The following is a 21149-nucleotide window of genomic DNA, read 5'->3' as shown; positions in this document are numbered from 1 at the left end:
TGATTACCTGATTAGGGTAAAGCATGTTTATACCTAACACTGAAACACGGAATATTTTTTCACACATCTGTGTGTATATGTATATTAGCTGTAGAATATGCATGATGGAAACTTTAAAGGCATTTAGAATGCACTGTAAAAAATCCAGATGGTGCAATGGTGATTTTACCATCTGGATTTTTATGCAGAAGAGATTGGAAAGTTGCATTTTGCTGCTATTTCAACTAAATGAGATGAGAATTAGATTCTTGAAGAGAGGGTAGCTGTAAGATGGAGAAATTGCATGAAATAAACATTCAGTTCACTATACTGATCTATCCAGAATGTGAACTGACAACGTGAAACACTTCAGTACAGGCAGTCCCCGGGTTACGTACAAGATAGGGACTGTAGGTTTGTTCTTAAGTTGAATCTGTATGTAAGTCGGAACTTACATACACTGCTGAAACTGACCGCCAGTTCTGACTTACATACAAATTCAACTTAAGAACCCCAAGCGTCCCCAAGTCAGCTGCTGCTGAAACTGATCAGCGGCTGATTCCAGGAAGCCTGGGGCAGAGCAGCTGGGGTGCTGCTGGGTTGCTCCAGTAGCACCGCTCCTCGGCACTGACCAGCAGCGGCTGAAACTGACCAGCAGCGGCTGAATCAGGATGCCTGGGGCAGAGCAGATGGGGTGCTGCCGGGTTGGTCCAGTAGTGCCCAGAGCAGCGCTGCGGGACCAACCGGCAGCGCCCCAGCTGCTCTGCCCCAGGGTCCACAACAAAAGCCTGGTCTGCTGGGGGGGGGGGCACACTAGCTGCGCCCCACCTCCCCCCAGCAGACCAGGGACACCGGGAGCAAAGCCGCAGCGGCAGCAGAGTGCCGCGCCTCTGAGGCTTTGTCCCTAGTCTGCTGGGGACTGTCTCCAGCAAACCAGGAGCACCGGGAGCAAAGCCGCAGCCGCGGCGCGGTCCCGCACCTCTGAAGCTTTGCCAGAGCAAAGCCTCAGAAGCGCGGGAACCCGCCACTGCTGCGGCTTTTCTCCCGGTGCTCCTGGTCTGCTGGAGACGGTCCCCAGCAGACCAGAGGCACGGGGAGCAGCTTTTCTTGCCCCAGAGGTAGAGGTGGCGGGACCGCTGCCTGCGAGCTCCGGGGCGAGAGAGCCCCATTCGTACGTGCGGATCCGACATAAGTCGGATCCGCGTAAGTCAGGGACTGCCTATAGTTGCAAATAATAGGAATGCCATTTTTTTGCAGTGGAGTTAGGTAATGAATGGGAAGTGGTTTTGAATATGTATCTTTTCTGTTTTTTCTCCAAGTGTTTGGTAGGCATGCTGTTTTTATTCTTTCCTGTTGGTGCAGTGGCCTGATAGCAATTGTGTATGAAACATTTAGTTTTTAATCTTTCTTCAGCCCATATAGCTGTAAAGAATCCCCATGCATTTTGATTTATATTCCTGATGGACATACAAAGGAAATGCCAACATCTGGCTCAAAAGAGAAGACGAAGGCAGAAACTGCCAAGAAAGAGGTAACTAAGCCTTTCCTAAAAGCCTCTCATCAATAACATTACTATTAAAATGAAAAATAAAAAAGGAAACACTGAGAATCTGCTTCTCTTTTCAAAGGCTAGCTCTGCTTCAAAGGGAAAGTCTGCTCCACTTGTTGCCAATACCAGCAGCCCTGCCTCTGCTGCATCTGAAGACCCCCTGGTCTTTTACAACAGAGTGGTGGCTCAGGGAGATGTGGTTCGTGATTTGAAAGCTAAAAAGGCTTCAAAGGAAGATATTGATGCAGCTGTGAAACAGTTATTGGCCTTGAAGGTGGACTACAAGGAGAAGACAGGCCAAGAGTATAAACCTGGAAATCCTCCAGCAGCAGCTGTAGCAGTATCAAATGTTTCTTCTGTGTCCGAGACCTCCAGCATTCTGGAGAGCAAAGATCTTTATGATAAAGTAGCTGAGCAAGGGGAGGTGGTCAGAAAACTGAAAGCTGAGAAGGCATCTAAGGTATGTGTTTTAAAAACCTAATTAAGACAATGGTATATCATGAATATTTGTATAGTTTAATGTGCTCTCCATGATGTAAGGTAACCTATGTTTTTCCTCCCTTGTTTTTAAGTTCACTTGGGCGGGGTTCCTCTAGGACAGAAATGGGAAACCTTAAGGCCTGGGGGCTGGATGCAGGCCCTGGCTTGCCTGGATCTGGTCCCCCAACGCTTGGGGCTCCCACCTCTATTGGGAAGCCTGTGCTGGCACTCCAGTCCACTGCCCCCGGCTGTCCCCCATGGGGCTGGAGCACACAAAATCTACTAGCCTGGGCTCCCCTAGGCTCTGTTGTGCAAAGGGAATGTAAGGAGTATCTTTTTCCTCCTCAATTGAGGGCCACATCAGAGACGGGTTTGGGGTGTTTTTTTGCTTCTCATTTGTGTGTGGCCCTCGACTGATTTTTTTTTTTTCTGTCTGTCAGCAGACATCATACAAAAAAAGGTTTCCCACTGCTGCTCTAGGATCTCCCTTCAAGGTTGGTCTCCAAGCAGCACTAGTATGATTAATTCTGTGCCAGTAACATTTATGAAGAATATTAATTAGGTTCCTTAGATATGAGCAAACTGTTACATTTGTGTTCTTCTCAAACTGACCCAAATAAGTCTTCCCATCCAAATCATATACAAAAAGTCCGGTCCCTGGCAAAAGTGGGGTGGGCGTGGGAGTGTTGGTGGGTGTGAGAGAGAGAGAGAGGTGATAGAATTAGGTCAACCATTTGGAATCTAACACTTGAAGGTGTTTCCATGCTTAAAATTGTTCATAAAGAAATAAATGTAAAAATTGTCAAATGCTTTCTGATATTACAACTGCAGTTTTGGGTGAGTATATGGAACTATTTTGAACAAAACAGCAAAGCAGGTCACTAAAAGACATGTATCTACCTAGCATGGTACTGTATTTAGTGGTACTGGTATTGTATTTCTAGTAGGTGTTTATTTGCCTACCACAGTGGAGTCCTGGTCCATGACTGGGTTTCCTAAGTTCTACAACACAAATAAATAATATTGAGGGTTTACTTTCAAAGGTAAATGTTTTCTTCACCATGATTTGAGCAGATCTGCTGAACTAATTGTTATAAATAACCTATGAATATACAGTACTCAAGGCTTTGTAAACTTGGTGTATTACTTTTTATAAAAAATGACACATCAGCTCAGTGCAACTTACCTTATTCTTTCTGGCTGCGTCTAGACTGGCATGATTTTGCACAAAAGCAGTTGCTTTTGTGCAAAATCTTGCTGCCTGTCTACACTGGCCGTGAATATTGCGCAAGAATACTGACTTTGTAATGTCCAAAATCAGTGGTTCTTGTGCAAATACTCTGACGCACCCGCTCAGGGATAAGCCCTCTTGTGCAAGTATTCTTGCTCAAGAGGGCCACTGTAGACAGCAAAGTTAATTTCTTGCTCAAGAAAACCCGATGGCTAAAATGGCCATCAAAGCTTTCTTGCGCAAGAGAGCATCTACACTGGCACGGATGCTTTTGCACAAAAGCACATGCCAGTACAGATGCTCTCTTGCGCAAATACTTTTAGCAGACAAACTTTTCCATTAAAAGTATTTGTGCAAAATCGTGCCTGTCTAGACGCAGCCTCTGTCTTTTTTTACAACTTTTTCCTTTTCTCCCCTTCTCTTCCTGCTTCAGGATCAGATAAGTGCTGCTGTGAAAGTGCTTCTAAATCTAAAAGCAGACTATAAACAACAGACAGGCCAGGAATATCAACCTGGAAACTCACCTACTCTGCTCATTCCTTCTCCTCCTGTTCCTACTTGTCCAATAGACAGCAAATTTTTATACAGTAAAGTAGCTGAACAAGGCGAAGTGGTTCGTAGACTTAAATCAGAGAAAGCATCAAAGGTATAATGACACTGAATATTAAAAGGTTTCTTAATGGAAAGAGAGAGGCTTTGTGAAATTTGCTTCTGTTCCCATTAGCTTCTGTGTTTTCATTATTGTATTTTTTAAATTTCAAAATTTCAATTAGGTTTTCTTTAAATCTCCTACATTTTATTTGGCTTCATAATAGTCGTGTGCTAGTGTATGAGAACAGGAAAGGGAAGCTGAATTAACTACAAAACGTAGATGTAAATGATGAAAAGCAAGCTGTGGCTTTAAAACTAATCTAGAGTGGGGTGAGTAACAAATGTTTTAATGATTTTTTTGACAATCCCCCTTTAATCATTTTCAATTCATAATCTTACCTATTTGGTCCCCCAATCCAGCAATGCACTGAACTTGACTGCAGTGCTGTCCCTGTGGCCAGGATGACTTCATTCAGCCGTGGATGGTGTATGATTGAGCACTTCGTAATTTTACTTTTTTTGCTAGATCTGCTACAATAAGTCACACACCAAATTGCCATTTGTGCCAAATCCTACTTCCCTTATTAGTGACTTGTTTGCTCCTGGGATCTGCTTGTGAGTGAGGCAAACAGGATTGGGCCGTAAGATAGTGTGTTACAGCAATTGTCGTAGTGCTACTCTAGTTAAGATTGTGGTATCTTTCACTGTACTCTTTCAGTTGATGCAACTGTATTATGTTTCTGTCTTTACATACATTGTTTATTCTCTTCTTGCTTCAGGATCAGATAGATGCTGCTGTAAAAGTGCTTTTAACACTGAAGGCAGAATATAAACAAAAGACAGGTCAAGAATACAAACCGGGAAATCCACCTGCTGCTCCTCCTTTTACATGCTCTTCTGCTGCTACTCTTCCTTCTCCTACACCCTGCAATAATTTGACATCATCTAGCACAATTGATAGCAAAACTCTTTATGATAACATAGCTGAACAAGGGGAGGTGGTTCGCAAACTCAAAGCAGAGAAAGCTTCAAAGGTATAATAGTGGTAAATATAGAGTTTCTTCAGTTTTAACTTTTCCACATTTTGCCACTGGATGGAAGTTTTCCAGCAAGTAACCCTGAAGTAATTCTCTTGAACTGTTCTGCATCTGACAGTTAAGCCACCAATTCTGTCTGTATTCAATCCAGTGAAGTATTCTTGCATCTCAGAAAAGGTTTGGGTGTTTGACTGCTGAGACATGCAGTTCTGAATTCTTCTCTTACCATCACACTCCCACCATAAGTGAAAAGTCAGACTGGCGTGTAGGCTGAAGAATCTGTACAACTAGGATAGAAATTGAGCACGGCAGAACCACTGCTCATTTTAAAACAGTATTGTAGCATGGTGTGGAAGAACAAAAGTGCACATTAGTCCAAACTACCAAAGTAACGAGGCTTTCCCCAGGCACAGAAAATCTGTTTTCTTGACTCATAGCGCCAAAAAGGAGTAAGAGAGAAATTCATCTGCTCTCAGAAGCCACCGGACTCTCTAAATGCCTTTCTTGATGTTGTATTTCCTCTTCAAGGAGGAAAGGCTTTTTCACATTCTTCAGTACAGGCAGTCCCTGGGTTACATGGATCCGACTTACGTCGGATCCCTACTTACAAACGGGATGAGGCAACCCCGCACTAGCTGCTTCCCCCCAGCAGACCAGGGAGACACAAAGCTAAGCCCCCCCCCCCCCCCAGCAGACCGGCTTTTCTCAGCAGACACCTCAGCTTGAGAATAAAGGACTGAGGGAAGTGAGATGTGGGAGAATAAAACTGAGCTCTGGAGAAATGTTTGGCTAGAGTTTCCCCTACAATATGTACCAGTTTCGACTTACATACAAATTCAACTTAAGAACAAACCTACAGTCCCTATCTTGTACGTAACCCGGGGACTGCCTGTATTCTGCTGTTGTAATCTTTGTTAATAAAATTGCAGTTAACAAGATGATCAAAGAGTTCCATTCTGCTTCAATCCTGGTAGCATTCAACACTGTGTGATGGCTGTTCTTTTCATTTTCTAACTACCACACACATTGTGCGTGTGGCCAGATACAGATTGGACATCTCCCGTGTTCTGCTGCCTGCCCAGCTTTTTATTTGCTACCTTTTCTTAGTTAAAGAGAAGATTTTTCTTAACTGACGTTTGAATCCACCTGTTGTGTGACTGTTGAATCTTTTTTTTTTTTTTTTTGCCTTCTACGTAGGATAAAGTAGATGAATCAGTGAAACTCCTCCTTTCTCTGAAAGCAGCATATAAAGAAAAGACTGGGCAGGACTACAAGCCAGGATATCTGCCAGCAGCTCAGATATCTGCTTCATCCCCCACAACAAGCACAGAAATCAGTGGCCCAGACACACCTGAAGCTAAAGTTCTGTTTAACAAAGTGGCGTGTCAAGGAGAAGAGGTCCGTAAACTAAAAGCAGGAAAAGCAGAAAAGGTAAACTTTTTTTTAAAAATGCACAACTTAGTTAAAAATAACTTCAACTAAGATGTCTTCTAAGGTTAGGGCAGGGCTAGTATTATGTGCATGGGAAGCAGGGGCTGGGAGTGCAAGTGAGTGAGTCTCTGTGCCACCTTCACTTGCTATTTGGCACACTTGGCATAGAGGGGCAGCACTTCAAGATGTTTCGGAGGAGGTAGATGTGAGGCAAGCTGCGTCCTCTTGGGCAGAGCCGAATGTAGTGATCTACCAGCTTAGTAGATTGTATCTATTGTTCTTAGAGAGGCAGGTAAAGGAGCCTTATTGTAACTGACAGTGTAATCTTACGGGTGGTTTGGTGATTAGTAACAGTTTAAATTTTTGCATTGAGAAATTTCCTATCAAAATATGGTCTATGAACTGTTTACTGCTGACCTCTCTGGAGATGGTCAGTAGCCAATATAAATTATGAGTTGTGATTTTTCTCAGCTCTCGCTTGCTCTTCAGTTGTTTATAATATTCTGAGATATGGTTACATGTATTTGTTGACTATAACTAGAAATGAAGGGTCAAACCTAGCTACATTACAAAGAAGGTTTGGGAGTTTCTTTCTAGAGCTCCCTACTCCCATTCTCCATCCATTGTATTGTTTAAATCAATTACCAATCTAATTGAAACTGTTGTGATTTATATTGTGTTATTTTCACCAATTAAATATGTAGAATTTTTTTTTGGGGGGGGGGGGGGCAGACTTGCCCCAGGAATAGATGTAGCATGTGTGTAGATATAGGTAGATATAAGAACTGTAGATGCATTTATTCCTGTAATTCATATTGCTTTCTCTTGATTTTGTTCTTTTCTTCCATGGGTATGGCTTCAAACCAAAGGATAAAGTAGATGCAGCAGTGCAGGAATTACTTCAACTGAAAGCACAGTACAAATCTCTAGCTGGAATAGACTATAAACCTGTCTCTGCCACTGGTGCTGAGGATAAAGACAAGAAAAAAAAAGAGAAGGAGAACAAGTCTGAAAAGCAGAATAAACAGCAGAAACAAAGTGATAGTCAGAAAAAAGACTATCCGAAAGACCAAGGTGGTAATGGCCTTCCCTCAGATGGTCCAGGAGAAGGTCAAGGGCCTAAGAAACAGACCAGGTAAAGAAATTAACAATCCATGTGCATGCAATTTAAATTGGGAGTGCTGAATAGAGCTAAATTAAGAACAATATTTTAACTTTTTAATATCAGTTGGTAGTGTGGGAATATATACAAAAGAAACAGTGCCACATTCTATTAAGTTTTTATGTTCACTTATAATTTATAGTTAATATAAAGGGTAAAATCCTTGTACTGTACATTGCATACTACAAAGTAAGCATAATACAGGTTTTGTTTTCATTACAAATATTACATGTAATAGGCAGATGGTGATGAATCAGAGAAACTATGCAAAAAAAACAGGATTTTGCAGTCTTGGGCTTATGAAGAGCTGAGCATCTCATACATGATCTGTTGCCGTTGGCACTGCTAGGACTTGGTAGAGCTCAGCTTCTTGGAAGATCTTGCTGCTGTTGTTAGTGTGCTTTGTTTTATTTGAAGGTATTAAGATTAATCTTTATTTGAAATAAAACTATTTTTTTCCTGAGGTGAAAAGCCTTCAGAAAGCAACCGAATAAGTTATCATAACTTCACAAAACTCTCCAACCAAACAATAGCATTTCTGAAGATATGACATGGGTCTCAAACAAACAAACTTGAGTGCCTGGTTCAGCCTCATGGTCTTAATCAGGCTTTTATTTGGAAGTTTTAATTTTACAGCCTGATGCATTGAGGAGTATAACTGTGCCATAACTGCGGCGAGGAGTCCTGTGGCACCTTATAGACTAACTGAAGTGTTGGAGTGTAAGCTTCCGTGGGCAAAGACCCACTTCAGTAAGTCTTTGCCCACGAAAGCTTACGCTCCAACGCTTCAGTTAGTCTATAAGGTGCCACAGGACTCCTCGCCGCTTTTGCAGATTTAGACTAACACGGCTACCCCTCTGATACTTGTGCCATAACAGGTATCTTACACAGGAAAAGTTGAGATATTTGTATGAATAATGCTCCTCTTGTCCTGTTTAGAAAGAATGAGCAGGGTTGGGTTGAAGGGATGTGAGGGGGGAGAGGGTATTTGCAGATCACTGAAGAAAATATGCCTTAACATTTAAAAGATTTTAAATTACATTAAAAGAGCCTCTTCTCCCCCCAAACACTCTTTTGCATGTAGCTTTAAGGCTATCTTATCATGACAGTGACCTAAACTATAGGGGTCTCTTCTTTTCAAATTCCATAGGCTAGGTCTAGAAGCTAAAAAAGAAGAAAATCTTGCTGATTGGTTTTCTCAGGTAAGTGTGTGTCACTTAAACTTAAGGAGCTGTTTTGCATCACGTATTCCACTAAAAAAATAATTTTTAGCCACTCCCCTTTTAAAACTTTAAAAAAAAAAAAAATTCTGTTCCATAAGTTTCCCTTCAGCATTTTTCCTTAATTCCTGCGCATCTGTTTCCAAGTGCTGAATAAACTCATGAAGCTACCTAAAATATAATGGCCACCTGATTTAAAAAGCGGGGGAAAACCTTATTAAATACATTCTTGTAGTGAAACAATAAGGATTTTGGTAAGGATTTGATAGATTTTAGTCAGCAAGCTCAGTTTAGCTGATGGTTTGTAACCAAAAGTTACCATCTTTTATGACTGATTAATGTGAAATGAGTTTACTTCAGGTACTGTATTAAGGTCAGTCCTCACAGGGCAGGGATTTAAGGGACATGAGTAAGGTATGTAGCGAAGCTACAGTATGGATCTCTGGATAGACTGTCTCCGTCACTGGCAAACTGGCACATTTCACCAATACTAACAATTGTCACGATTAATGAATAATGTGTGTAATGGCTTTTGGTGGTGAGCTAAAATCACTGTGATAATGGCCTATGCTTGATTTTTCTTAAGGTGAGGCAGAAGAATAATCATCTGCATTCCCTTGTTGAGACCCCTTGTGTTTCCCACCTTATTATTCACCTTCAGCATCCTGCATCCACGTTCTGTCTCTTTGGATAAAGATTTGTATCCAAAATCCTTTCAGAACCAATCATTCTCCCTCAGTAATTGGTCACCATAGAGGTGATCTGTAAGTGATGCCAGAAGATACGCACTTGTCACTGTAGTATCTGAGCCTTGATATTTTCTGTCCCAACCTTTCCATTTCTTGGGAAGAAATTGTTAAATGTAATTTATTAAATCTTTGCTTACAAAGCTGTCTTTTTGCCCTTTTTTGTTTTAAATTCTAGCCATTTTATAAAATGCTGAACGATTAACTTATTGTGAACTGGGATGTAATTAGGCTTGAAATATTGTAGTGCTTTTTTGTGCAAGTGAAACTTTTAATATCTTAACTTTTTGACAGGTGATCACAAAATCAGAGATGATTGAATACTACGATGTGAGTGGTTGCTATATTCTTCGTCCTTGGTCTTTTTTCATCTGGGAATCCATCAAGGAGTTCTTCGATGGTGAGATCAAGAAACTTGGTGTAGAAAACTGCTACTTTCCCATGTTTGTGTCTCAGGCAGCACTGGAGAAAGAGAAGACTCATATTGCTGACTTTGCCCCTGAGGTACACTTCAGAATTCTCTTAGCTGTAGTCTCTGAGCGAGGTTAATTTTGAAAAGAAACAGTTTAGCTAAAAACTATGGACAGGGTGCAGATAAATGATGTATTGTAGGCAGATATTTTTGTAAGCAGCTTATACTGCTGTTCCTCTTACTCCTGTAGGCAGTGATGTCAAATATAAAACAGTTAACCATTTATAAACGCTTCTTTGATGGTTTTTGGAGACAGCTTAGAGGTGTGCTTTCCATTAGGAAGAAGAGGTGGAAAGGCATCTCTGTAGGAGTCTGTCTATATTCTTGTTGGATTGATTATTTCAGTACTACTTTGATTACATTATATTGTGTAATTAATGAAGGCTGTAGGGACAGAAGTGAGCAATAATTTTTTTATGGGAGGCCACTCCAAGAATTTGATAAGTGTCCCAGGGCTGCACTTTTCCCTGTTAATGGAGGAGGTGCAGTGTCTGGGATGGAGGTTGGGTGCAGAAGGGAGCTTGAGGTAAGGGATTAGGGTGCAGGAGAGGGCGTGGGATCTGGAAAGAAGTTTAGGTGAAGGAGGGAGTTGTGACCTGGTGCAGGAAGGTTTGTAGGGTCTGAGAGCGGGAAAAGATTCTGACCTGGAGGAGCAGCGTAGGAGGGGGTGAAAGCTCTGGGGGTTGTCACCTGAAGGAGTGGTGCAGGGTTTTGGGTTGTGACTGTGTGAGTGGGGGATTGGGTAAAAGATCTGGGAAGGGTTTGTAACCTGGAGGAAGGGTGTGAGGTGGTGCGGGGCCTGGGAGTGGGGTATGGGTGCAGAAGCGTGGGTTCAGAGGATTTGGGTTACATCTGATAAGGATGTATGGCGGGGGGGCAGAGAGTTGGGGGAAGAAACAGGCTGGAGTGCCAGAGGCAAGCTCTGTCCAAGAGGCACTTACCTAGTCAGTTCTCGGCAGCAGCCCAGCTGACTCCTCAGCCAGGGTTCCTGACTTTCATGCTCCTGCATCAGCTGCAGAAGTCACATGTGCTGCTTAAAGCTGTGAGCCGAGGGAGAGGGGAGACAGGCAGCTCCCATTGGCCAGAAACCAGCCAACAGGAGCTGCAAGAATGGCAAAGGGAGACTGCATGAAACCTCTCTGCCCTCCCTCCAGCTCACAGCATTCAGAGAGCTGCTCTGAGCAGTGTGCAGGGCAGGTAAAGAGCCTGATGGAGTCTCCCATGGGTTAGATCTGGTGTCTTGGTGGGTTGCATCCAGCCCGTGGGCCATATTTTGCCCACCCCTGTTGTAGGGCATCTAGAATTTTGATTTAACTCTAAATAAATCAGATTGAAGCAAACTTAATTTTTTTTAAATGTCTAGGTTGCTTGGGTTACAAAATCTGGTAAAACAGAGCTAGCTGAGCCAATTGCTGTACGTCCTACAAGTGAAACAGGTAAGAAACTAACTTGTAAGTGATCAGAAATTTCAGAATGGGTAACTGGTACAGCAGTTTTGATACCAGTAGACGATCTAGTGCTATGGTGTCCAACCATTTCTGAAGCTAGCCACTCGAGTGGCCACTGCTATAGCCAACTAGCCATATGCAACCAGTCAAATAGCCCCATGTGGATAGTGGCTAGTGTGTTGGACACCATGTGGTGTAGTGCATAGGGATGCTATTGTGGGAGACTGGAAAAATCTTACAGGAATAAATTTTTTTTTTTCATTGAAACTTGAAAAGTTTCTAAATTTTTTCCTATAAACTATCTATAAGAAGTTTTATTAACACATAAATTGTAAATTATTTAAAATTGTTTTAGTACTTCAGAAAGCTCTTTGACTATGTTTTCCTTTAGTATTTTGGAGTTTGAACACGAAGAAAAGTTTTTATTCTATTTTTCTTCAAGAAGTGTCATTTTCATTGTGTTTGTATTTCTACCTTATGAACCTTTTTTCATTAGTATTCAGATTTTCAAGTGTGCTATCATGAAATTCTTAATTAGCTGATCATGTGTATGAATCTAGATGCATCTAAATGTTCTAGTCTTAAAGGAAGACTGTAATTTCATAATAAGTAATCTTATGTAGACAGGTTTCCCTTTTGCCTTCATAAAGAGACACTAACATAGGTGTTATCCACTTTACCTAAAGAGTTGGAGCGAAGCTAAAATATTCAGTCCATCCTCGCTCACCCTGTTTCCACTTCAGAATTTCTCTTTAGTGGGACAGATGATGTGAAAGTGAAAAATGAAGCAGTGTCTCTCTTATGCTTATGATGTTTAACAAAGTATATATGTTATAGTTTAGATGCATATTCCTCAGATCATAAAAAACTTATGACCTGGCTTTTTTCTTTTGCAGTAATGTATCCTGCCTATGCAAAGTGGGTGCAGTCACATAGAGATCTTCCTATCAAGCTTAATCAGTGGTGCAATGTAGTGGTAGGTACACTTTCTGCTTAGACTACCATTTTATTTTTTTTAAAGTGAAGCACATCACAATGAATTTGATACACTTAAAATGTTTTGGGACAATCGTTCCATACAGTAACTTTCAAAGTACAAACTATTTTCATTATGTAATGTATTGTGGTATATGGGCATAGATACATGCATTATTAATTAAATAAAATGTTAGTTTAAAAGGCACTTCTTGTTTAACTATGCTCAACTCTTATTTTAAAAAAATTCAAACTTTTTTGAATCCCAAAATGTGGGATTTGCATTGTGGCACACAAGTGAAAAATTGAGTTTTGATCCGAGCCAATCTAAGTAGCTCATGGTAATAATACTGAATTTGAATGTTTTTATTAAAAAATTCCTTTTCTTGGCAGCGTTGGGAGTTCAAACATCCTCAGCCTTTCCTGCGTACTCGTGAGTTCCTTTGGCAGGAAGGACACACAGCATTTGCTACATATGAAGAAGCAGCAGAGGAGGTACAAACCACTAATGTTTTTAACTATTACAGATCTTTGCTTTCAGAAAGTGACCGATCTCCTTAACAGTACAGTACTGAGAGAGAAATGGCTGAGGTAAGTTAACCAGTGTAGTTGCGAAAGGGGTGTAGTTTCCTACAAGAGGAAAATTAGTATCCTATTTGTTTCTCCTCCACTGTGACATCATTGGGGACTGGATGGATTTCTTATGCTTATATCCCTGATTTGCCCCTTCTGTAGAGCTTCCTTTTGATCAGTAACTCTGCAGATGTCCTCCCAGGCTTCTTTTGCAAGCTTTATCTGGAAGCCCTTACCCTTTGACATTATTAAAGCTCCTGCTCTTGGACAGAACTCACAGCAAGTCCTACTATTGCTTTCAGAATGATGAAAACAGACCTTTTCTACCCAACATATACTGTTCCCATGGTTGCTGGCCTGAAGTCCTAGCTTTGTTTGAGCATAGGCAAAACAACAAACAATGTCCATGTGAGAGCTGAACATTGACTCTCTTAAGTTTGGGGTTAATCTCACTGTCTGACAGTGTAATATCAAATTTCAATCTTTATCTTAACTTTGTTAGGGTCACATTCATCATGCTGTCTAGCTCTTGAGCAGTTCCGAGCAGCTCCAAGCAGCTATGATTTGCTGGCCAGTTAAGTTGGTTTTACAGCTGCTTTGTGTCGCTTAAATCAGGGGTGGGGAACCTTTTTTGAGTCAGGGGGTCGTTGACCCACAGAAAATTCCATTGGAGGCCCACACACAAGTGAGAAGCAGAAATAAAAATCCTTCAGGAGGAAGACACTACACGCACGCATGCCTAGGGTGGCCCAAGCTAGTAGGTTTGTGTGTTCCAGCTCCACAGGGGGAGAGTGGGGGGAGCAGGGGCGGGGCTAGAGCGCTAGCATGGGCTCCCCAATGCTAGGGGGCTTGCCCTGAGCCTCAGGTGCCAGATCCAGGCAAGGCGGAAGCCACATCCAGCCCCCAGGCCTGAGGTTCTCCACCCCTGGCATAAATGATGCAGGAGGAGTCAAAGTGAATGTGTAACTGATTAGTGGGGGAGAGCATAGAGAAGAATGGATGTGCATAGACTTGAAGAGAAATGTGTTTGGAGAAGGGGGCATGGCGCTAGGTAGAGTGGCATTACATGAAAGGAGATCTTGAGGGCGGGTCTGTCCCTGAATTGTAGCATCTTTTGCATTTATCTCCGCCCCTTGGGAGTGTTACCGCAATGAACAGTGGCACCAGTATAGCACTGCTATAAGGAATCTTTCAAACAGTAATGCCCAGTGACACGATCACTCACCTCCATTTGGAATCCAAGGTACATAATCAGGCACGTGGGAAAGGTGGAGAGCAAGGGAGGCAGAACCACAGTGGTCCCAGAGCTGGCGCAAGCTGGGACTCATCTTTCTTGGCTGGCGCCAGATCTGGAAGCTACCCTGGCTGTGGCTCTGCATTTTACTACATTTAAAATGCAGAGTTGCAGAGAAGTCCTGGCTCGTGCTGGCTCCAGGAGCTATTTCTGCTGTGTGTCTGCAGTTTTTAAATGTTGTAAGAGTTGGGCTGCCTGTGTACCCGGCTCCTACTACATATAAACTGCAGAGCTGCAGTGAGGGTAGTTTCTGTACCTCGTATCAGCCAGAAAAGAGCATCTTCCCTTATCAACTAATTGTGTAGTCAATACAAATTGTATCGACTACATTATTATCCAATTACCCATTTCTGAACATCCATAGTATGGTAACTTTTCAAAGCTGTATTAAGCCAATGTTCAATTGTAAACTTTAGAAACAACAACTGTAATGTTATGTTCAGTTACAAGCATTTCAGAATTATGAACAACTTCCATTCCCAAGATGTTCTTCACTCTGAAGTTCTACTGTATTTTAATCAGTTTTAATATAAATTAAGCTAGTAGAAATTTACTGGCTAAGCACTAAACCAGCTTTCAAAAGCAGTAGCTTCAACTGTTCAGTTCAAGGGTTTGTTCTTTCAAAGTTCTGTGCATAAAAATTAGGCAATGTGAGACTTGGATCTACTAGCTACAGAATCTTGAAGGACTTGGTGACCAGAAACAATAAATTCATGTCACTAAATATAGATAATATCTTTCTTTGTTTTAATCAGTTATCCATTGATAAACTTTCTTATCCAGCAAATTTAAGGTAACTTTATTTAATAAAAAAACCTTTAAATGCTGTTTAGCACATTTTTAATCAACTTTGAATTTCCACTCAAATTGACTTTGACACAAACGACAAAATTAATCTAGTACAAAGTTGGGTAATGTAATTTCTTTAATATATATTTTATACTGTATGCGCCTGGTTAGCAAAAAATGGTATAAAATGTAGTATGAATGCTATATATAGTTGTAAATCAGTATGTTTTAATGGTTATCCACCTTTAGAAAAGTAACTAAAAAAATACAAACCCAAAATAACTAAAATTGATTATTTTAATTCACATTTCCTGCTTGATGATTTAAGCCATGATTAAAATGGTCGATTTTAAAATCAATCCTTGCTGGCCTGTACAAATTTATTTTTTTGTTCAAGTTTAAAACTTCTTGAGAGGTCATGCACACGATAACTACCTGGAAAATATGAAGGATCTGTGAAGTGTGAGCATTCTGTGTCACTCTTTTTCATGTACTGTTTTGTAAAGGACCAATTTATAACCCCTAAACTAATTAATAGATTCACTTTTCAATCTTCAAAATACATTGCATGTTCAAAGAGGTAGTGCTGCACTTTTAGGGATGACATGGCATATCTTCAAATATAGCAAAAGATTTGAATCCTGGTTTGGATTTCTGTTTTGCACACACTCTTAAATGGTATCTAACTGACATTTAGATGATTCATAAGTGAGAGAGTAATGACCCTGTTTGTTTTATCTAATGGTTTCTAGGCTTAAATATTTGTATTACAGAAAACATTTGCAAAACTTCAAAATGATTTAAAAAATATAATTGCTCTCTAGTTTGGTTTGAAGATGTAGGATTTTAATATTTTTATGCAATTGTAGGCCAGTCACAACATTCTGCAATATTTTGGACTTAAAAGAATAACTCAGTAAATCCAAATCACTGAAGTAACTTTAAGATTTTAACCATAGGTATTGCAGATTCTTGACCTGTATGCTCGGGTGTATGAGGACCTCCTGGCAATACCTGTTGTGAAAGGAAGAAAAACTGAAAAAGAGAAGTTTGCAGGTGGAGACTATACAACCACTGTGGAAGCATTTGTATCTGCCAGTGGAAGAGCTATCCAGGTATATATGTATTGTGTTTTTTTCACTATTTCTGAAAGCAAAGAATGTTACTACCATTCTTAGCAGTCTGTGTAAATGTCTGTTGAACAGAGACTTTTGTGTGTGTGTTTCAGGGAGCAACATCGCACCATTTGGGGCAGAATTTTTCAAAAATGTTTGAGATTGTGTTTGAAGATCCCAAGATACCAGGAGAAAAACAGTTTGCATATCAAAACTCCTGGGGCATTTCAACTCGGACCATTGGTGTAATGACATTGATCCATGGCGATAATATGGGCTTGGTTCTACCACCTAGGGTAGCTTGTGTTCAGGTGTGTAAAACAATTGGTTCACATGGCATAACTTGACCATAGTCAAATTACCTCACACTTTTTTTCTTTTCCTGTTTTGCACTAGGATTAAATGAATATTTCCTTTTGGGTGCTTGATGAAGGAAAAACATTTTAATATAGGGGTACTGAAAACAATGCTTGCTTGTAGAGCATTTTTTATATAGTCAGTGAGAATTCTCAAGTTGGTTCTTATTGAATTATATCACCTGTGACAGACAAACTATATCCTCCAAATGCCCTATCTACCCAAAATTAGATTTTGTAATACTTGGCGAAAATTTTCTTAAATGAGGTTTTGAAAGACATTAACTGGATTTAGTACTACCACACTTTTTCCCTTAAACTTTCCACATCCTTAAACTCAACACTTTTAGGTTTCTTCTTCGAGTGGTTGCTCATGTCCATTCGAAGTAGGTGTGCGCACCACGTGCACCACGTCTTCCGGAGCGTTTTCCCTACCGGTACCCGTAGCGCCGGCAGGGTGCCCCCTGGAGTGGTGCCGCCATGGCGGGGCATAAGTACCCCTGCCGGCGCTGCCCCACCTCAGTTCCTTCTTACCGCCGTGTCGGTCGTTGGAGCGTCTCTCTCTCTCTCTCTCGTTCGTTCGTTCGTTGTTGGTTCCCGTTTCTCACATTGTAAATAGTTGTGTAGTTAGACAGTTAGGTTTTTTGTTCCTTCCCCCCTTGGGGGTAAGGAATGCCAGGGCCGCAAGGCTTCAAGGCGTGCACTGACTGCGGGAAGCTTATGCCCAGGGGCTACCCACACGACAGCTGCCTTAAGTGTCTGGGTGAGGCTCATTTGGCAATTGCCTGCAAAATCTGCAAGTCTTTCAAGCCTCGTATAAGGAAAGAAAGAGTTTCCTGCTTGAAGCTTCTCCTCATGGAGACGGCGCTTCAACCGGCACCGCCGGACCAGCCTTGGTGCACAGCGCACTGGCCTCCACGCACGAGGCCACACACCGGCACCGGGCATAGACGTCAAGATCCCGGCACCGGTCTCACTCTCCACCATCTAAGAAGGTGAAGTAGTCCCGGGGCAGGTCTCCGTCTAAGAAGTCGACGTCGGCTGGACACCGCACTGGCAGTTCATCCGTGCGTGTTTCCCCTCCGGTGCACCGTCAGCACCTAGGGGGTCTAGTGAGCCCTGGTCGCCTGCCCTCTCATCGCCCGTCTACACTGGACACCTTTGAAGCGGCGCAGGACCTAATAAGTCTTACAACCTCCCCGCCATCGTCGGTTGCCTCGGACGGGTCGAGGTCGCCCCTAGTGCAAGCTCGGAGGGCACCGCCGTCGCCCATGCATGGCCAGGGTCGGCATGCTACAGTGGCTTATGCTTCGGGACCAACCCCGGTGGGGTCGGCTCCCACTACTACTACGGCACCCTTCACGACGCCGAATCGTCATTCTCAGGAAATGTCGAGCCATGGCAGGTCGTTGCTCTCCAAGTTGCCAGAGCATCACTTGGCCGTACCGGTGCCATGCCCTCATGGCCATGTGGCCTTCCAGGAGTCTGCATCAGTCTCCGTGCCGTCATCGGCACCGGCATCGACCCAGTGGTCTACCCTGGTACCGGGCCTAGGCACCCCGGTACCATCTCAGTCGGGCACGTCTCAGTCCGGCACGAGCCTGAGCACCTTGGTGCCGTACCTGCTGGCCACACAATCGGCACCGGGCCTGAGCACCCCAGTGCTGCAGCTTCAGTCAGCGCAGCCGGCACCGGGCCTAGGCACCCCGGTGCTGCAGCTGCATGCGACGCACCTGGCACCGGGCCTAGGCACCCCGGTGCCGCAACTCCAGGCATCGCAACCGACACCGAGCCTGAGCACCTCGGTGCCGCAGTTACTGGCGATGCACTCGGCACCGGGCCTAGGCACCCCGGTGCCACAAACAGTGCAGCCGGCACCGAGCCTGAGCACCTCGGTGCCACAAATGATGTCGCAAACGGCACCAGGCTTGGGTACCCCCGTGCTGCAGTTTGATGGGGCAGCCGGCACCGGACCTGGGCACCCTGGCGCCACACTTGACTGCTGCAGCGAACTCCGCTGAAGCAGTCATCGGGTCTGGGTCTCCCGGTGCCACAGTTATCAGCGGCCCTTACGGCACCGGGCATGGGTCCCCCAGTACCTCAGACGGCACGTCATCGCCGCGCCCACGCGGGCAAGCCGGAGTCGATGGCCAAGTTTGCACCGCAGTCCTCGTCGCCCCCCCCCCCCCCCCCTTTGGCCTGAGTCTGATTACTCCTCGGATTCGGACGCGGTGTCAGTGCGGTCAGGGTCTTCGGGAGCTTCCTCGACCCACAGGTCCAGGTCCAGATCCAGGCACCGGAGGGACCACAACCAGCAGATGTGGCCCCCTCATCCGCAGTGGCCTTTTTGGACTCCCTGAGCCTATCATCAGTGGCAGGGACAACCACCACTATCTATGGGATCGGAGGCTTCGGGGCACCGTTCCCACCCCTCTGCGTCCCTGTCTAGGGTGCCCTCCTCCCCCCTTTTAGTGCCGCAACAAGATCCTGTGGCACCACAGCCACTGGTACCGGAGACAGGCCCTCCGGAAGCTCAAACCGTCCAACCGGCTCCGCAGTTGGTCACGACCCCTCCCCTGTTGATTCAGGAGTCGTCGTTGTCATCCTGCCCCGATGAGGCACTGGCAGACCAGCGCCCGGGCTACCATCAATGGGTGCCAGAGCACATCAGGACCTCTGCGGCGCATGGCTTCCTACCTGGCTGTCCCGGTTGAGCCCATAATTGAGGATACTGATCCAATGGTAGACATCCTCACTGAGGACACCCCTGCGCGCTTCGCTCCACCGCTCAATAAAATGGTTTCAAAAATTACTAATGCCCTGTGGCAAACGCCAGCAACTCTGACTCTTACCCAAAAAGGGGTAGAAAGGCGTTATTTCGTCCCGCAGTCGGGTCACGAATTTCTTGACTCCCAGCCCATCCCGGGATCATCGGTCGTACAGGCTGCGGCCTAAAAAGAAAGGCTTCCCCAGCCCGGGCCTTCGCCGAAGGCAAGGGAGCCTAAGAAGCTGGACCTATTGGGCCACAAGGTCTATGCTATGGGTGCTCTGCAGCTCCGTATCGCAAACCAACAGGCGATGCTGAGCAGGTATGCTTTCAACACCTGGCAGGCGGTCGAAAAATTTAGGGACCGACTCCCGATGGAGGACCGCCAGGAGTTTGCAGCTATGGCCTCCGAGGGTAAAGTCATTACTCAAACTGTCCTCCAAGCGGCTTTGGACACCGTGGACTCGGCAGCCCACACCATGGCGACGGGTGTCGTTATGCGCTGTGGAGCGTGGCTCCACGTCTCGGGGATTCCCTCGGACGTACAGCATACCATACAGGACTTGCCCTTTGAAGGGAAGGCCTTGTTTTCGGAGCACACAGACTCCAGGCTCCATACCCTAAAGGACACTAGGTCAACTTTGAAGTCCTTAGGCATACATACGCCAGCCACGCAGCGGCGACAACTGCCGTATAGGCAGCAGGGTAGAGCGCAGCCCCAGGTCCCCTGTGGGGATTTCTGGAGGCGCCACTCCCGGGCCTCCGGTGGAGGTGCCGGGGCGGCAGCACGCCCTCAAGGGCCTAGGGATTGACGTCGTCGCCCCAGGTCAGATTCCCAGAGGGCAGGCCCCCACGGCCCTTCCAATCAGGGCAAGCCTCAATTTTGACAGGGTGTTCGAGAGTCCCGTACCAGTCAGCCACCCTGGCCCCCCGTTTGGGGCCCGGCTTTCCCGTTTTGCCCAGGCATGGGCCCGAATAACATAGAATGCATGGGTCCTGAACATTGTACGTACGGGCTATTCTATCCCGTTCCTGGGCCCACCGCCTTCAAAACCCCCTACCCTGTCCCTAATAAGGGACACCCCTCACGAACACATCCTATTTCAAGAAGTGGGGGCACTCCTCGAAAAAGGAGCAATAGAAAGGGTTCCCCCGCATCTGCGGGGCAAGGGGTTTTACTCCCGTTATTTTGTTGTCCCAAAACCAAAGGGGGGAGTTCGGCCTATCCTGGACCTCCGATACTTAGACAAGGCGGTGGTAAAATACAAGTTCAGAATGGTGACTTTAGCCTCGGTCATCCCAGTGCTACAAATGGGCGACTGGTACGCGACTCTCGATCTAAGGGACGCCTACCTCCATGTGGCTATCAGGCCCGGTCACAGGAGGTTCCTCTGGTTTATGGTGGGCCGTTATCATTTTCAGTTCACGGTACTCCCCTTTGGGTTATGTACTGCACCAAGGGTATTCACAAAATGTATGGCTGTGGTTGCCGCCTTTCTGTGCAATCGAGGGGTACACGTCTTCCCGTACCTCGACGATTGGTTAATCCGAGGTCGCTTGTACGAGCAGGTAGAAGCTCACGTATCACTCATAAGAGCTCTCTTCCTAAGGTTAGGGCTCATGATAAATGTCGAGAAGTCATCCCTGACCCCCTCCCAGAGCATAGAGTTTGTGGGAGCCCTCCTCGATGCGAAGGTGGCAAGAGCGTTCCTGCCCCACAGCAGGTTCCTCTCCATAGTGGAGCTGATTTCAGAACTAACCCGGTTCCCCATCACGACCCCTCGGGTCTGCTCCAGGCTCCTGGGACATATGGTGGCATGCACTTACACGGTGCGACATGCAAGGATGAGGATGAGACCTCTCCAGGCGTGGTTGGCGAAGGCTTTCTGCCAGTCCAAGGGTCTATGGGACTCCATAGTATCAGTGCCCCCGGA

The 21149-nt window shown here is 44.7% G+C and overlaps 1 protein-coding gene across 4 annotated transcripts in view; it reads left to right on the top strand.

Moving 5' to 3' along the window:
• EPRS1 (glutamyl-prolyl-tRNA synthetase 1) overlaps positions 1-21149 on the top strand; it is a 64924-nt gene that overhangs the window by 35904 nt on the left and 7871 nt on the right. Inside the window, exons 17-29 of one of the 4 annotated variants that reach the window (XM_075925213.1) lie at positions 1393-1510; positions 1608-1988; positions 3673-3885; positions 4610-4864; positions 6065-6298; positions 7168-7433; positions 8611-8662; positions 9721-9930; positions 11262-11334; positions 12243-12322; positions 12715-12816; positions 15937-16092; positions 16206-16403. In XM_075925213.1, coding sequence (XP_075781328.1) covers positions 1393-1510; positions 1608-1988; positions 3673-3885; positions 4610-4864; positions 6065-6298; positions 7168-7433; positions 8611-8662; positions 9721-9930; positions 11262-11334; positions 12243-12322; positions 12715-12816; positions 15937-16092; positions 16206-16403 — 2338 coding nt within the window. The remainder of the gene's footprint in view (positions 1-1392; positions 1511-1607; positions 1989-3672; positions 3886-4609; positions 4865-6064; positions 6299-7167; positions 7434-8610; positions 8663-9720; positions 9931-11261; positions 11335-12242; positions 12323-12714; positions 12817-15936; positions 16093-16205; positions 16404-21149) is intronic. The other 3 variants (XM_075925214.1, XM_075925215.1, XM_075925216.1) reach the window with 3 other exon arrangements.

The sequence above is a fragment of the Pelodiscus sinensis genome, chromosome 3 (genome assembly GCF_049634645.1).
Source record: "Pelodiscus sinensis isolate JC-2024 chromosome 3, ASM4963464v1, whole genome shotgun sequence".
Taxonomy (NCBI): Eukaryota; Metazoa; Chordata; order Testudines; family Trionychidae; genus Pelodiscus; species Pelodiscus sinensis.
This window is presented reverse-complemented; position numbering and strand designations above follow the sequence as displayed.